At 38.3% G+C, this 18585-nt stretch overlaps 1 protein-coding gene across 1 annotated transcript; it reads right to left on the bottom strand.

Moving 5' to 3' along the window:
- Nucleotides 1–1564: 1564 nt before the first annotated feature.
- Nucleotides 1565–18496, bottom strand: BLZF1 (basic leucine zipper nuclear factor 1). The gene is made up of 7 exons (XM_033093805.1): nucleotides 18156–18496; nucleotides 17053–17126; nucleotides 10211–10647; nucleotides 8674–8873; nucleotides 6542–6670; nucleotides 4026–4245; nucleotides 1565–1819 (listed from the first exon to the last, which is right to left on the bottom strand). Exons 2-7 carry the CDS (start codon nucleotides 17081–17083, stop codon nucleotides 1634–1636), a joined length of 1203 nt encoding a protein of 400 aa, XP_032949696.1. The 5' UTR covers nucleotides 17084–17126; nucleotides 18156–18496; the 3' UTR covers nucleotides 1565–1633.
- Between the last annotated feature and the right edge of the window lie 89 nt (nucleotides 18497–18585).

Genomic DNA, 18585 nt, shown 5'->3' with positions numbered 1-18585 from the left:
CGATTAGCGATGTTACACATCTTTCCATGCGTTGATTGCCCATTTGTATATCATTTTTGGAGAAATGTTATTCATGTCGTTATTCATCAATTTTTAAATTGTGTTTATTTTTTGATTGAGTTGTATGTAGTTCATTTATTCTGGACACTAGATCCTTATTAAATACGTGATTTGCAAATATTTTCTCCTATTCTGTGGGCTGCCTTTTTATTCTGTTGACGTTGTCCTTTGATGTACAAAAGTTTTTAATATTGATGAAGTTCAATTTATCTATTTTTCGTTTGTTTTTGTTGCCTGTGCTTTTCGTATCATATCCAAGAAATCACTGCTAAATCCAATGTCATGAAGCATTTCCTTTATGTTTTCTTCTAAGTAAAAAGGAAAGGCTGAAGAATCAATTGTGAATAGTATAAGCTAGATGAAGACTTGAAGTGAAACACATTATTCTGGGAGGAAAAAAATCAATATTAAAAATTAAAAAGGTAGAGAAATTTATTGCCATTTAAAATTACAAATATCACTCAGATGAATCAGACCAAAAACAAATCATTAAGTTGACATTAAAATATATTCTTTGACCAGATTTGGTTTTTAAGATTTCTCTATTGACAGGCAGACACTTCTGCAACTAATCAGTGTAATTTGGTATAAACATTTGTGGCTATTTTTAAAGGCCTGTAAAAGGGTGTCTTGTGATTGTCCATCATAAATAATAAGATATTACATTATAAATTAATCGATGGATTGCATGTTTGACTTCGTATAATGTTCTAGAAAAATCCTATTTTCTCCACCATATTTTATAAATATCAAATTAGATATTCCTATTGTATTGCATTTGCCAAAATGAGCTCAATATTTAGAATCTGTTTGTTCTATGTATGACAAGTAGCATCCATTCAAAATATGGAACCCCCTGCACAAAACCAACATGAGAACATGTTTTACTGAAGCACTTGTTAATATGGCTGTAAAATATTTTAAATTTTCCCAACATATAGCATTTATTTTCAAAAGATTAGTCCCTTTACCTACAGTTTTCCAAAAGCCTCCTTTGTAGCCTGAAAAGAAAAACGACACTCCCTCACCCAACCCCCCACCAGCTATTATTACTTTAGAGTAGGGGTCAGAAAACTTTTTCCACGAAGAGCAAGATAGTAAATATTTTAGGCTTTGCGGCCCTGTGTCACCTACTCAGCTCTGCTGATATACTGCAAAAAACCCACCGTGGACAATAGGAAATGAGTGGGTATGGCTGCATAGGACCCAAGGTGACAGTGTGCCAGTCCTTGATTTCATATAAAATATATAGCAAGATAAACAGTAACTGATAGTCTAAAAGAAAGGTATACAATTTTTTCTTTTAGAGTCCTTTAGGTAAAGTATCATGGAATACCTGGAAAGCATTCTCTCCTTTAAATATATCTATCTACAGTTTCATTCTTTTCTTACCCTGAGATATTTATTCAGAAAGGGTAATGTGGAGTCTAGTACATGAAATATCTTTGGGGATATCGAGTACTTAAACAGAAAGTGAGGTTACGTCTAGCGTTTTAAGACCCCCCCCCCCCCAAGTGATAAAGACTCTCGGATAACAAGCCAGTGCCTGCGACCTGCCGCCGATGTCCGAGTGTTAGAGGACAATGAGTTCTCCCTGGCAGTGAGTGCAGCAATTCAAAGTGATGTTTTCGTATCTAGTATAGGGATGGAATCGGCCAATATTTTTCTTTGTAGCAAGTAGGGTAGTTGGTGAAGACTCAGAAAATGGATCATCAGGTGAGTTCTCTGTACAGGTAACTGGGTCCAAAATGCGTAGAACCTAAGGAAAGTAAGAAGTAATGTCAGACGTATGCAGTAAATGCTCTTGGTTTATTGATGGACACCGCGCTCTCAAATTCTTCTGCTCTGACTTTTCTGAGACTCATAACAGGAGGAACTCTTGGGTTGAAACAATTCTCCAAGTGAGGCTGAGGATAACATGGTAACTCTGGCTCATAGTTCCTATTTCTCATGTTCCTATTCTCCCAACCATGGGTTATGGTTCAAAGGAGGTAGGCATTGCCACTGGAAAGGAACCGTGCGGAACAGTGGTTCCATACGCCAAGGGAAAGAAAGACGGAGCAGTCAGTTATACCAGATGTTGCTGGCAGCAACTGGAAGGCAGTGACGCGATTTCCCCAGAAAGAGAAAAGGAGAATGGAGAGGATAAAGATGATGATGGCTTTAGTTTTAGATGCTGATTGATTTAAATAGCTGAATACCTACTATTTGCAAAGGATGATGCCCGCCCTTGAGGAAACATAAGACAGTCCCCACCCCTAAAAAGCTTATAGTCTAGGAGATGGAGAATCAGACAATTACAATTTAACATGTTAAAGAGCTGTAATAAGTGTGTGTATAAAATACAATGGAAGCCAGAAGGTAGGAACATCTAGGTTTGCCAGTGAGATTCAGGAAAGGCTGATTCTTAAAGGTAGAAAGGTGCTGGAAGGGCAGTCGAAGCAGAAGGAAAACAATGTAGAGGCGTGAGCTGCAGTGGCGTGTCTGTGGACTAAAAAGTGGTTAACGGCGGGAATGTGAGTTGAATGTGTTTGTTGGAGGGACACCTGGGAAATGATCCTTGAGAAGGGAAGATGGAGTCAAAATTACGAAAATCCTGTACCATATGAAAGAACTCAGGTTCAGTACTAAGACTGGGCCTGTGTGAACAGGAGTCCCAAGATAAATGAACTGGTATTGTTTGGGGGCTGGCATTTGTGAAATAACTCTCTGGCAGTAGAAGATGGCCTAGAGGCAGGTGAAAAGCAAGACAGGGATATTGATGAGGCGGCCGTTGGCAACAGTTGAGGCTGGAGGTCAGTGTTTCAACTTGGGAGAGGGGATAAATTAGAAGGAACTGATAGGATGTGTAAAATCAACAGGACTGGGGGATGAAGGAAATAATAAGAATGATAGTTACCACTGGGTGAGAAATTATACTGGAATCTGCTATGGGCTTTATCTGCATTATTCTATCGAATCCTCAAAACACCCCTGCGTAGTAGGTATAGTTCACTAAGACAGGGAGTACAGGAGAACAAGCAGGTTATTTTTCTTTTTTCCTTTTTAGTACAGGGGAGAGAACAAATGCAAAACCAAGGAGAAAAGAAGTGGTAGATCTATTTTTAGCTGTCTGTGGGACAAACATGGAGATGTCCAGCGACATGTCTTCTGAGCTCAGAAATACTGTGTCATTTGAAGTCTTCAGGTTACCCGAGAGAAGGACAAGGGACAAAGGCACTTAAGAATGGAGTGTAGGCAAACTATGGCAGGAAGAGAAGCCAGGAGGGAGCTGATGAGATGAAGGGAAAAATGTAGGGACCAAGAGAATAACAATTATGATGTGATCAAGGAACAGGGATAATCAGAATGAAGGAATCAGAGCTGGTGAGAAAAGAAGCTGAGATCACAGATCACGGAGAGGTGCTGAGCTGAAGGTCTTAAGAGCCGAGCAGTTCTAGTTACTAACAAAGCCTAAGCTGACACGGGGATTGGATATTGAAGTGTAATGGAGGCGAACGTGGTCGTGGTCACAGAACTATGAGCCCGTAGTATTTGACACGTCACCTACATGAATTCACCCAGGGACTGTAGGTACCAGGTCTGCACTATCTGATTCTGCAGTATTTGGCACATTCACAAATTAACAAATAATTTCTTAGAAGTAATCTATTATCTACCCATGGTTACTAAATTAAAAATTCTACATAGTTTGCCTATTAAAATGAGCTCAAGAAAAGGATTACCAATGATTCAGTAGCTAAAAAACTAGGCCTTTTCAAAACAATTATAGTTTTCTCCTTAAGAACAGTGTAATAACGTTCAAGAAAATCAAAGCTCAGAGGAGGAAATCATTTTCCCATCAGCACGAGAATCAGACGCCTTCCTGCCTGACTCCCAGTGCCAAGCCCTCCGCATTAGCACACACCAGCCTGCCATACGAGGACAGCATTAGAAGTTCCACAGATCACAAAGCAATCATTTACCGTTTCAGCCATTTTTTCTGCTGGGGTGCTGCAGAATTCAACTGCTGGTGGGGTCTTTTTTTGACCATTAGTGCCAACATTTCCCAGAAGACGAGAATTTATGGCTTTTGCCAGCCTGTGATTTGTCAGTGCTAGTTCTGCTGTGGTGTGAGGCTGGGTGCAAGGGTAGTAGGTTTTCTCTCTCCCCCACTGCAGGCAGACCAAGAGCTCCTCCAGTAACCTGCATGGAACACACATGGACACGGAACATCAGTAAGAGGATAAAACAGACAAATCAGGACGACTACGTGATTGAGAAATGTATTTCTGAAATCGTGTATCTTTCTCCCATATCTTTCTTTCCGAGTTCAATAAATCAGAAAGTCTGATAAAACAAGTTAGACTACAGAAAGCACTTACCAATTTATTAGGTTACTATCTGAAAATCACTCAACAGAGTTTTTTCATTCAGATGTTTTTCATTCTCCCATTTTAGTATTGATAAAATATACTAGTATATTATAAATATACTATAAATATACTACTCATTTAGTAGTATAGAACTACTGATTTGATTTGTGCATCTCGAGATAGTCATATATCGTATTTCTTTTTTGGTGAGTTACATCAATTGACTTTTGAATGATATATCAACCTGAAAGTCCTGAGCTAAAACCTACTTGGATGTGAAGTATAAACCTTTTTATAGTCATGTGCCATTTAATGACGAGGGTACCCCCTGAGAAGTGTGTCATTAGGTGATTTTGTCGTTGTGCGAACATCACAGAGTCACTTGCACGAGCCTAGGTGGTACAGCCTACTGCACACCTAGGCCAGGTAGAGCCTGCTGCTCCTAGGCTACAAGCCTGCACAGCAGGTCACTGCACAGAACACCACGAAATTAGATCCAGCACAAGAGAAAATGATGCCATCAGGAGGCACGAGACGTAGGAGATGTAACACGGCACACTGTCTTACAGCAAACTTTTTATACGTGCAAAGTACACTCTAAAATAATGATAAAAAGTGTAGTAAACACATAAACCAGTAACAGTCATTTATGATCATTATTAAGCATACAGATTGTACTTAATTGTATGTGCTGTGCTTTTATGCGACTGGCGGCGCAGTTTGTTTTCACAAGCATCACCACAGACAGTGAGTAGTACATTTCGCTACCACCTAACTAGGTGACAGGAATGTTTCAGCTCCATTGTCATCTTAGGGGACCCCCATAGGTCCGCCACTGACCAAGATGTCTTTATGCAGTGCGTGACTGTACATTGTTAGATTTGATTCACTAAAACTCTGGTCAGGATTTTTGCATCTCTGTTCATAAGCGATAATGGTCTGTAGTTTTCTTGCAATGTCTCTATCTGGTTTTGGTATCAAGATAATGCTGGCCTCACACAATGAGTTGGAAATTGTTCCCTACTCCTCTATTTTCTAGAAGAGTTTTTGTAAATTTGGTTTTATTTCTTCCTTAGATGTTGGCTAGTATTCACCAGTAAACCCATCTAGGCCTGGAGTTTCCTTTACTGGAAGGTTTTTAACTACAAATACAATCGTGTTAATAGGTTACACCTATTCAGGTTATCTGTTCTTGAGTACCCTTTGGTAGTTTGTGTCTTTTAAGGAGTTTGTCCATTTCATTTAAGTTGTTGACTTTCCTGGCACACAGTGGTTCATAATATCCCCTTATCTTTTTTATGTCTACAGACTCTGTAGTGTACCCACTCCTTCTCATTCTTGATTGATATTGATGCTCTGTATCTTTTTGTTTTTTCCCTCATTATACTGAGGTTTCTTAAATTTATCTTTTCAAAGAACCCGCATTGGGCTTTCTATTTCATTTATTTCAGCTCTTGTCCTTATTGTTTTTTCCTTTTGCTTAATTTATTCTTTGTGTTTCTTAAGGAGGAAGCTTAGATGACTGATGAGATCTTTCTTCTTTTCTAAAATAAGCATTGAAAGTTATAAATGTCCCTCTAAATACCACTTTAGTTTCCTCCCAGAAAATCTGATTTTTTGATATATTGTGTTTTCATTCTTCCAATTTCCCCTATGACTTCCTCTTTGGCCCTTACTGACTTGATTTCCAATAAAACAATTATATAGAAGTACAAAGCATTTTTAAGGAAGACCATCCATTTTGATAGAGCTGGAGCATATGGACTTGAAAATAAGCTCTAATACTGCAGCATGGTCCTCAAAAAGAGATCCTTCCAAAGGAAAGACTGGCACACTTTTTGGCTTCTACCAAAAGTTACACAAAAGGGCTACAAATATAACCAAAAACGACTTTTAAATCCAGAGACTTCTATTACAGATATAACTAATTCTCTCCCCAGTGAAGAAAGCATGAAGCATAGCCTCTATTTGTTTATTCTTCCTCCCTCTCCTGGTCATCTATTTTGAAATGCTACTCGAAGTATATGCTCAGTAAGTTATTAAATGTAGAAGCACGAAAGAACTGTCGTCATAACAAAAACTGCAGGAGAAAGCAGAAGAGTTCAAAGGGTAGACAAGTGCCATACTTCTGGGTAGCTCTCATTTCCTGACGGAGCTGTTCCCGTTCACTCAGGAGATCCTGTATTGCGCTCTGTGCATCACGGTGCTGACGCTGCAAAACCGCTCTGGAGTTGGTCAACTCATCCGCCATCACCCTGAAAGGGATTCAAATCTCACATGTACTCCCTCTGACAATAACAGTACAAAAAGTGAATATACTACTTTTGCAACTGTTACCTTCAAAAGCTTACAAAGAAGATTTAACATAGTCAACTTACTTCTGTTTTTAAATCTTCACTAAAAAGCATCCAAAATGTTTATGAGCTGAGAACTCATTAAAGGGATCCGATTAAAATATTCATTTACAAAATGAAAAAGGAAACGGTTCTTTCACGTTGCTTATATAGTGACTTTTGGAATGTACCTCAGTCTTACTCCAGATTTATCAAATTTTGGAAACAAAAATAACACTAATGTGTTAAATACAGAAAATTTTAGAGGAAAACAAAAATGTACTATTTTCCTACTATCCAATTACCTCTTTGCTGTAAGAAAAATATTAAAATAATATAGAAAGGCTTCTATAAAAGGAAAACTAAGTCTTTCCTCCTGTCCGGCATCCCATCCTTCTTTTACATATAACCAAAATTCATATACATTTTTCCAGAAAAAAATAATTTTGTATATTAAAAATAAAAGAATGTGTTAAAAATAAATATATCCATTTTATTTACAAAAAAGGGATTATTTAATACAAACATTTTTATACTTTGCTGTTTTTCACCTAATAGTTTATCTTGGTGAGTTTTTCATATTAGCACATACAGAGCTATCTCATGCCCTTTAAAAAAAACAAAAAAAAAGCTTTGTGTTTTCTTCTGATTGGATGTACTGAAATTTATTTAACTGGTGCCCTATGGATGGAATGGAAGCAAAATTTTAAGTATATTTATTTAGCTGAAAATCTTAAAACTAAAATTAAAAGTCTCAGACCATAGCAACCACTGAATTCCTTAATATGAAAACTATTTTGACATTGAATGATTACACCAACTAAAATATCAAAAAGTATAATTTTTACTGTCCTTAGAATGTTACTATCAGTTTTGATCAGGATGTTAAAAAAGGTACGTATTACAATAACCTGTGTAACATACGCATCACTTGCCTCTGAAGCAGTGCAATGAGAATTAATTAATGTTTATTGTAAGACAATAAACACTAAGCTCATTTCTCCAAAGAGCATCCAATACTAATATAATCAGAAAATAAACTAAGGACTTTAAGAGAGTAGTCAGTTACTAGAAAGTATCACAGATACTAAGACATGAAGAAATACTTTCCTGAAAATTTACTCACCACAATCAGTGATTCATAAAGTACAGCCTGGAAACCTTTGGTATTTTGTGAGAGATCTCCAGATGACTGGATTTAAATCAACAGTCATTAAGCATATTATGTGTGAAGCACTTGGCTAAGCCCAGGACATAACACAGACGGCTAACACCCAGACCCTGTTCCCCAGTAACTCAATGCTGGGAGCAGGAGGAGGGGATGAATAGACGAAGAATCATAACGTACAGCCGAGGTTCCCAACTATCAGTGTGTCCCTGGGCCTGGACTTGAGCCCTGCGGTTGCCACTTCATGTTGGAGAGAAGCCTCATCCAGTATGCCATACAGATGTACCATTTTCTCTTTGAGCGTGGAGAGAAAGGGTTGGGAAGCTCTGTTATATAGTTACATACTAAGAGGACAGAGCACAAATGATAAATAATATTATCTTACGGAGTGGCAATGATATTTGAGTTCTCCCGACAGAAGATGGGAAAAATAATTTGGATTTTTGTAATTTTAATATTTCCTAGGTGTCTCAGTTTACAGTTTTGTTTTGGTATTAAACACTGGAGTAGGAGTGACTTGTGTGATCGAGTCATAACCTAGAATTGCGGAATGAGGGAGGGTCCTTATGGTATCACTTCTCCAGTTACGGAGACTGTGACCAGCACAGACGCAGAGTTCGCAGCTTGAATAATACAGGAAGTATGTTAACAACCTGACTCAGAATTTTTCACACTGCAATCTACTTTCTTGTGTTATGGGTCAAAAATCTGACAGAGCAAAACTGGAAAATGAAATACTATTGAAAATAGGAAATACCTGCTCGCGAGGAATTTGCTTCGCCACACATCACACTGTATTGACATGCGCTCCAACTGCTCGGCAAGTTGAGCTGTGTTTCGACCTAGGGCTTCGTTTTCTAGAATAAGCTGATTTTTCTCACGGGCTAGACGTTCAAAGTGATACTGAAGGTCGTCCCCAACAGAAGCCACCAGCAACTTTTTTAACTCACGATTGACCTAGAAGGCAAATGACCAAAATAACAAGCTTATGTGAAGCTCAGTGACTTCACTGTGGCAAAATGAACAAAAGCGAAACTTTCATGTGATTTGGACCTCCATGACTTAAAGTGTACATCCAAGAGGGATATCAAATATTTAAGTTTCAGAATATACATATACTAACCATATTTATCTCTATCTTTATATTTGTAGCCCATGTGGTTATAAATTGAGCCTCTTATAATAAGAATACCAACATTATCATAAAAATTACAAACTGTTTCCAGTCAACACTTAAAGGTAAAATATTAGAAAATAAAACCAATAAGTTTTGTTAAAAAATATGAAAGAAAATGTTTTATGTGTTTTTTTAAATCTTATTCAACATTTAAAAATTAATTTCTTTGTGCCCTAGGATTTTCACTTTTAAGAATTTATGCAAAGGAAGCTATTCAGGATATCCAAAGGCACATTTTTTTACACTGTTATTAAAAACGCAAAAAATTAAAATATAAATATCCAATAGATTTTGGTATATGGTGCAGCCATTTGAAGAACAGTTGCTATTAATAATGATGTTGTAATAGAATATCCTGACATAAAAAAACATTAATAACTAAAAAAAGTGGGTTATAAGACAAAAAATAAACTCAATATATATAATTATGCAGTATACCTGGATGCTGTGATTATAGGTGGTATTATTTTGTTTTCTGTATTTTCAGATATGTTTACAAATAAATGCGTACTTCTACTACATTTAGAAATGTTATTTAAAACTGCACTAAAACATATTTGGGTAAGAAGCACTAACATGGTGCCACAAAGACTAACATCTAGCAAAACGTCTAGTCTAATAGGGAAACGAAGAGGCGGCTTCGGAAGGCAGTGCCTACTAAAGTGTAGAGTAAGGAGACATAGTGGAGCACTAGACGTCGTTTTCCATTGACGGTGATGATACCAATATTTACCCCACCATTCTCTTTATTCCAAGTATTGGGCACACATAGGCAGAAATACTTGGAATTTACAGATCCTTAAAACGGGTTGCTAACGAGTCCATTTCAAAGGCTGACTTGGTCAATGTTTGGTCTAGAAGTTTGTAACTGTAACCTCCTTTACAACTCACTTCCATCTTCAACTTGGTTTAGAGGACAAGTTCCCAACATACTTGTATACTAGTTCTACCAGAGGCCCTGAGAGAGAATGTGAAATTTAAGAGGAAGCACTTTAAATGACAAGCTATAGTGAATGACAACTATTTTCCCAAGAGGAATTGTAGTTTTCCAACATTAAGGCTTAGAAGGGCCGGTATAAAGAGCAGTCTTCATTAAAGCTACTGAGGCGGTTCTTACCTCTGTCTGTACTCGGAGCTGGTTCGAAAGACCTTCTTTGTCCTGTAGTAACCTCCTTTCAGAGTTCTTGAGCTTTTCCAGTACATTCTTCACCTCTGATCGTTCCTTCCTAGCTTCTACACCTCCCTCGGACTGACCAAGGAAGTCTCCTTTATGATGTCCTAGAGACTTAACCTTTGCATTTTTGTCGGGGACAACGTGAGTTATAGCAGCTTTGGGAACTAATATTCTTACAGCTTCGACTTCCACTGCTTTCTCAGTGAGAATCTTCCCCAGCTGAAGAACTCCTGGGCTCTCTGACGTAATTGCTTTCTTTCGTGGACTCTGACGGACGTGATGCTTTACGGGTTGGATTCCAGAGGTAACTTCAGACTTAGGGGGTTCCTCAGTTTCCATTCCATCTCCTGCTCCCCGGATTGGGGCTGCAGTAAGGGTGGCTGAAAAAGGGGAAACGAAACAACCTATTCACTGAAACGAAATGCCAGGAAAATGCCAAGACATGCTTTACCCTACGTTCAGGATTATGGGCACTAAAAAGAATGGGCGAAGTTCAGAGTAAAAAGTAACTTTCAAAACAATTGTATCAAAAAAAGATGAACAAGGTCCTACAGGATCCAGCTTCCCTTAAGTAAACGGTTTCTCTATTGCGCGATTTGGAATCAGGGTATTTGGTTCTGACCTCTACTTGCTAGTATGACCGTAGGGAAATAACTGAACCCTCCATGAATCTGTTTCCTAATCTGCAAAATGGAGATACTAGTAACAACTGTGCTGCAGGGCCGTGTAAGAAAGAACAGAACACACTATGAACAAGCATCTGGCACCCTGTAGACACTCAATAATGTTGGCTCAATACAAACATAAGTATCAATTACATATATGCATATTTGAAACCATCTACCTCAAAATACATTCTTCTGTTTTGTAAACTCAAAGAATGCTTTGCGCAAACTAACCAACCAGACTATTCGATACTCTCTCTTCTAGGCATCTAATCACGCTTTGATTCTGTGCTACTTCTTATTTTCTTAAGTGGTTTCTCTTGCCACTCATTGTGATTCTAAGTTATCCCTAAGAAGTCAGCTTCAACGCCACGCTTTAAATTAAATCTTCCCGGTTGTTCTGGCCACTCTGTGAATGCCTCTGGCATGGCCTCAAACATTCGGGTTGAAACTTAATCAGGAACCATAATGTTCATTTTAAGGGTTTCGTGCAGGCTAACCTCACTGTCCCCACGACTCTGATAAGTACACTAAGGGCAGGCATTATGCCCCAACACATGGAAGGAACATGGTGTTACAGAAACAATAGGAACGGTGGGACCCGCCAGGTCTGGCGTTTGAATTCCATCTCCACCATTACTACTGGTACAGACCTGGACAAAACCCTGCAATGACCTTAGCTCTGGTTTTAACTTCAATGTAAGTTCCTGAGGGTAGGGATGATATGTCTCTTGCTTACCACTGTATTCTTAGTAAAGGGTCTTGCACCTAGTATTCTATATCTGATAAACAATGAATGCTAACAAGGGGAGGGTAAAGGACGAGCACATGTAACAAGGTTCTAATGATACACTTCGAGGGGTCACAGCCAACAAACGTGCTGCTGGGTGCCGAATACTGGCCACTGCGTAAGGCAGTGGGGACCTCTATGCTCGAGGAACTTACTATTGAATTTTGGAGACAGGAAATACCTGGGAAAAGATAATATGTATTATAGGGTAATATATAGTAAGCATGCAGTAAGTGGCACAAAAATATTTCTGTAGAAAGATTAAAAACAATCATGGACTATTGATCAGTCGTTAGTGAATTTATTACTATCTAGCCAAATCGCATATACATATGTATGTGAGTATATGATTATGCTATATATTTTATATACACATCTTCAAAACCAAAGACAGGAAACAGGATTCCTAGTTTTTGGGGTTTTTTTAAAGCTAAAGTATGTCCTTAGTCTCAATTACTATTAGATATCAGCACCATATCTTGACCAACTAAATGTTAATTATTAATATTAATTAAATATTAATCATGTTTTGCTGTAACCCATGCAGTTAGGAGAGCAATCAGTTTGGTAAGAGCAATAATAAGGTTTTATTAAAATTAGACCATTCTTAGGGATTTCTGAAGCACAAAACCATATTAAAAGAGGGATAACATAATGTATAAATATTTCAAATTCAAGAAAAGACTGCTGTCACCTTGGTTCCTGGATCCTGGCTCTGGAAATAGAATTTACCAGCCAAGAACCACAGGAAATGGTAAGCTTGCTCAGGATAATGTTAAGAAAATAGCTATGAAAAAATTACCTGTCAAGTTGTTTTATAGCAAAGGAAATACCTAACAAGAATATTTTCCTTAGTCTTATTTAGTATGTTTCTACATTTTAATAAGCTTATTTTTCTTCTTCTTCCAAAGGTATTAAGAAAAAATTACCTATATTCTCATCACTCTAAAATAACTTTTGATTACTTCAAATTTCTTCAATATTCTTATATACTTACAATCATAATTAACTTTATAAGTTTAATATATTTTTCTATTTTGCTTCAGTCTTCATATTATTCATTTTAATGACTACAATATTCCTTCAAGTTAATATAGCATTATTAGATTTTAATTATGATTCTATTGTTGGATATTTAGACTTTCCAGTTTTTCACTATAATAACGCTTTAGTGAATACTTTTATAGCTACAGATTTTTCTCAACTCTGAATTATTTCTTTTGAATCAGCTCTCTGGAATAGAATTAATGTGCCCCGTGAAGATCTGTATTGTCAAACTGCCTCACAAAATAACTCTACCAATGTATCAGTAGATCCATTACTTATGTCCTTGTTTAGTTTTATATTTTTGCATGCTCAGGACCTATGATTTAATACAACACTTCAAAGTAAATAAGAAAACACGGAAAGTGTGTAGAATGGTGTTTGGCACAGTAAGCACTCATTAAATGTTAGCTCTTATTACTTTTACTATTATTCTTTTAAAAAATCCCTAATAAACTTTGGATCCTAAGGGGAGAAAGAAAGCTTAATTAATGTCATAAAACATAATTCTGGCTTTTATTCTTTTATGCTAGTCATTCAAAGTTGTATCACTAGACTTTACGACTATTTTATCATTTAATAGATTTTGGGGGGAATTTTTCCTATGTATATAGTAATGTACTCAGAATCCTAAGTTATGTTAGTTAGACAGCAAGTGGAAAGACATAGGGGTATAATTAATATGGACTACTTTAAAAAACATTTTAGATTAAAAAAAGATATTGTCATATATATAGTAAGTGTTAACTAAAACATCCCTTGAGCCTTAGAGCTGACTCTATTTTCAAAAAGATGAACAAAATAATTCTTCAGAAAGTGAAATAAAGGGTTTGGTATCTTAGTTCATGCTGTAGTACAGAGCACTGAGAAGGAAAATTTCCACTGGACTGTTTTAAAAATAAAGGCCCGTTCCAATGTCCTAAAAATCTGGTTTTAAGTTTGTCTAACTATCTAATACAAATTTAATTTTATCACTAAGATATTCTGGCAGTTAAGAATGTAGAATTATGAATTAACTACAGATTGAACCATTAATGGATATTTAACAGAAACCTCTTTTCAAAAAAATCTGCCATAAAATTCCAATCAAGAGATTCAACCCACTTGGTTCAAGCTAAATTTACCCTTAACTTTATTTAAACTGTTGTACTTACTCAAGCATTTATGAATACCGAAGTTACACTGTGTATCACATGGCCGCTCCCTCCCTGTAACAACTATGCTTCTAGCTAATGTACAGGGGGCAACAAGGCAAGTGGGAGTCAGGGCTGGACATCTTCTCAGCCAGTAACTTCCCTTTCGTAACTCTACTTTTCCTTGTGACTCACACAGAAACCTTTATTACATATGCACCAGGCACAATCCAGGGCACATTCATGAGCGATGACCTTCTCTCAAGTGGGAAGACAATGATCAATGGTACCAGCTCCAAGATTATGAGCAATGCTTAGTAAGTAAAGCAAAACACCAAACCCCGTTCTTCTCCACTCTTTGAAGGGAACCAGCCATCCAAATTCTTGTAATGTAGGTCAGATAGAGAAGAACAGAATTCTTTTTGCAATTTGGGCTAATACATGGCTCAAGGGGGGTTCAGTTAGTGTTGTCTATTATCAAGCTGATTGCCACGGTTCTCGGGAGGCCTGAGGCTGTCATGTGCCACGCCCTGCTCTAGAAGACTAAGGCAAAAAGAATATGATTCGACACTCTGTCATATAAATCTATGAAGACAGACACTCTAAGTCAGCAGGATGGTGCAGGAGAAAGACCACCAGCCTGAGTCCAAATAACTGAAGTCCCTATGCCACCCTGTGTAACCCTGGGCAAGTCAGTTAACCTGACCCTCCTCTCATTCCTTCATGTTTTCAGAATAATGCAAATGCCAGAGTATTTTAAAATAATTTTTCTCGCAGACTAGACTGTTGGGAATTCTCAGGGCAGGGAATGTCTCCCAGTCTTTGTATCATTAGCTTAATGAAATGGAGCTTGGTAATCGTAATTGCTTACTGAGGTTCATCAATGTTAACATGTTCCCTAGAAGATTTCATTTTAACATCCAATAACTAACTCATTTACAAATGGCTTACATTTTTTCCCTCTACACTAAATCATTAGTTAATAACTCAGTTATAGTTTGTTCTGAAATAAACTTTTCAGAACACATGCAGATTCAGCTATAAAACAGGTAAGCAAATGAGGGATCGCCACGTGGTAATTTTATCAATATTCTTTTATATGTCACCAACATCACTTAATAAAGTTTAGTTAGTTATTATTAAATTAAAAAAATGTGTTATAGATATTGGACTTAAGAGTTAGGCCCATATTTAGTGATGTGGAATCCAAACATTGTTTTTTGTCTCAGGCTCCATGAATCAAGAGTCCCCTGGTCAAATGAGTGTGGGCAATGTATCTCTGAAGCTTCACAGTGTCCATTCGTATATTAAGGGCTCTGAGAGGTCCTGTAGATTACAATCTCGCCTTTAATCCAGCATTTCCCAAATTTATTTGCCCATGGAATCCTTCTTCACCTAATACCTATTATTCCACAGAACTACTATTAAAGTTAGACTATTTTATGGAATTATAAATACTTAAATGCCTTAGACTTTCCTATTTGGTCCACTTTTACTAATACCTTTAATTTTAGTATTGCTTCTAAGAAAAGTTCTGGATTGAAATTCTAATTTTCTAATCGTTCCGATCTAGTGCATGTTTCCCTTTCAAAAACAGCTCTAGCAGCAAGGACACATCCCTCTAATAACAAGATTGCTTGAACATCTGCTGAGAGGAAGTTCTGTCATTGCGAACCAATCTTGCTTCTCTTCTGAGACAGTTACAGGAAGTGCAGACAACTGACAAATGTCAACCATGTAATACAAGTACCTTTTGTTCACTAACGACAGTTAACATTATATTAAGTAGGAATAGGACGAACAGCTGAATAATCTACCTTACTGGAAAAAGAAGATCAAATGAAATGTTACGTGAGTGAAAATGCGTTATAACTCTACTACTCATCACAAACAAGTAATAAAATGAAAATAATTACATTTCACAGAGGACTTGCAATAATTAACTTTGAATCACTAATGATAACATTGTATTTGGTTTTTGTTTTTTGCCAAGCACTATGCTAACTACTTTCACATTAGTCACCATTTAATCGCTCTGATTTCCCATTAATCCCCAGTTTCTTTCTTTCCTTACAGTCTGTGGTTTGCTTATTCTAATATTCTAAAAGTCACATAGCTGAATTAAATTCAATGAAATATTTATTGGCATGATCTTCTCGTCCTTGCTTCCCAAACATAGCTGACCCCCCTTTAAAGAGTTTGCTGTTGGAGGTCAGCTGCTGCAAAGCTGGCTTCTAGAAAATAGTTTCCCATCTCTCACTGACAGCCGGGTGGGAGTGATCAACAGTGTGAAATGTTACAGAGAAGACAAGCAAGGCAGGACTAAAAAGTAACTGTTGGAGTTAGCAAGTGTTTGGAGTTGAATTGTATCCCCCCCAAATCTTCATATGTGTAAGTCTTAATCCTCCATACCTGAGAATGTGACCTTATTTGGAAACAAGTTATGTCTGTCATTGCAGACATAACTAGTGAAGATGAGATCATACTAGAGTAGGATGGCCTTCCAACCCAATATGATTGATGTCCTCATGAAAAGGAGAAATTGGGACACAGAGACACACACAGGGAGAATGCCATGAGAACATAAAGGAAGATACCAGGGTGATCAAGCCAAGGAATCCCCAAATTTGCCAGCAAACCACCAGAAACTAGGAGAGAGGCTTGGAACAGATCCTCCCCTGGTGCCCTCAGAGGGAGCACAGCTCTGCCAACACCTTGATCTTGGACTTCTCGCCTCCAGAACTGTGATACAAATTTCTTTTGGTAAAGCCACCAGTTTGTGACACTTTGATACAGCAGAACCTTAGCACCAATGCAGCAGGAAAGAGCTCTTTATACCAGCTGGTTGTTGGTCCACCTTCTTGTTTAATCTTCCAGTGGACAGAGAACACAGCTGTAAAACCTTGCTTTTACACTAAATGTTTAACAGTAGTAGTCATCTAATAAGTACCGCTGAATGTTACCACTCAGTTGTACATACCTGAAGTACTGAAATGTAAGCACTGCATTACAAAACAAACATGAAGAGATCTGAAACACAGACGATTCCCCAGGGCTCGAGGAGATTTAGTTACCTGGCTCAAACATTCCTTCGTCCTATTGTCATAAATGTCATATTTCAAAAACAATTCTCATCAAAAGAAGATGACTTACCTTTAGTTTCTAAACTCTCAAGAGTAGTCATTTTTAACCAGTGAAAATGCACCGCAAGGCCTCTACTGAAAAACCTAAAAATGTAAAAAATGAAAAAAATGAATACCATATAAACACATTCACAAGCTCCTATAATTTAAGTATGATATTCTACTTGCTTCTGTATTCAGTAACATGCATTTAGAAAGGGCGTGTCCCTCATCCCTTTTATAACTGGTGATATTGTTATGGCTACCAAATGTCTCAAAAAAAGTTAGGGGTGGTTTACTTTCAAAATTTCTGTTTCACTGTCCTCACCAGTGTACTCTAAAGGACCGGGTGTGTGTCCTGATTTTAGTTCAGAAATAGTACTGACGCTGCTGTGGGGGCTTTTGTATCACTGATATGGCAACAGGAATTTTAAAGTAATTAGAGTAATTACTTTCTCAGGAGACACTGACACTAAATTGTTCACTAAGTGTATCAGAGAGGAGCTTCTATTTAGATGTTTATCAAGCAACAAAAATATTCATGCCAACTCAGTTTACACTTTCTTGGTAGTAAAACTGAAATGGCACAGCATATGCTCTCAGAAACGTATACATGGCCCTACAGAATAGACTAAGATTCACTGGAGAACATGACAAGGAAGGCGATCCTAATGCCCCATGAATATGTTATGGACTGTACCCTACACGACAACTGGTTTCATCACAAACATGAGCGCTCTGAGTACTCGCTATAACTCGGCACCTTGCTCAACAGTTACAAACCTTCCTCCTACTGCTCTGAAAACAGGTCTCCGAAGCCCCTTCGCATGAGCAACCAGCCCGGAAACGGCGCTGGGAAGATGCACAGCGAAGTGGACGAGCACAGCAGTGTCTGCCGGCAAACACCGAGGGCAGGAGGTGGCCGGCGGTGGGTGGAGGGAGGGTAACAGGTATGACGGCGGCAGGTGTGGAGGCGACACCTTCTCCCGCCCCGGGAAGCCGCATCCCAAGTTCCGTGCCCATCTGAACAAGCCTCCCTGGAACAACACCTAACTTTTCCCTACATCCAAAGCGCCCGCGTCCCAAACTGTCACCTAGACCTCGTCCCTGTCCACATTCCCCGCTCGCTCTTACCTCTAAGATCCTCACCCTTCCCGTTCCAGGGGGCTTCCCTTCCCAGGTTCTTCGGCTCGATATCCCTGGGCTAACTTCTCCGCGCAGTCCTTTCCATTCGGAGCCGACCCGCCCGGGCCTCCCAGCGACCAACTTCTCGCTCACTAATGATCACTTCCGATTGGTTCCTCAGGGTTTCGTTTCCGGAACACGTTTCCAAAAGAAAAAGGTAAACACACTCTGCGGTGCGCTTAAACTCAAGTGCCACAGACCATACGGTGTAAGGCTTCAGTAAGTGAAAACGGGACAGATGTCTATTTAAAAATTAACTATGGAATAGTTGGCTCACCACCGCATACAGGCTTGAACTTCCGGGTCACCTGTCAACCGTCAACGGAAGTGACGATTCAGGAAGAGGTAGGTGGTGTTCCGTCGCCCCGGGCCACGGCAG

This window comes from Rhinolophus ferrumequinum, chromosome 22, assembly GCF_004115265.2.
Source record: "Rhinolophus ferrumequinum isolate MPI-CBG mRhiFer1 chromosome 22, mRhiFer1_v1.p, whole genome shotgun sequence".
Taxonomy (NCBI): domain Eukaryota; kingdom Metazoa; phylum Chordata; class Mammalia; order Chiroptera; family Rhinolophidae; genus Rhinolophus; species Rhinolophus ferrumequinum.
The sequence above is the reverse complement of the archived record's forward strand: the minus strand, read 5'-3'. Positions and strand labels throughout refer to the sequence as shown.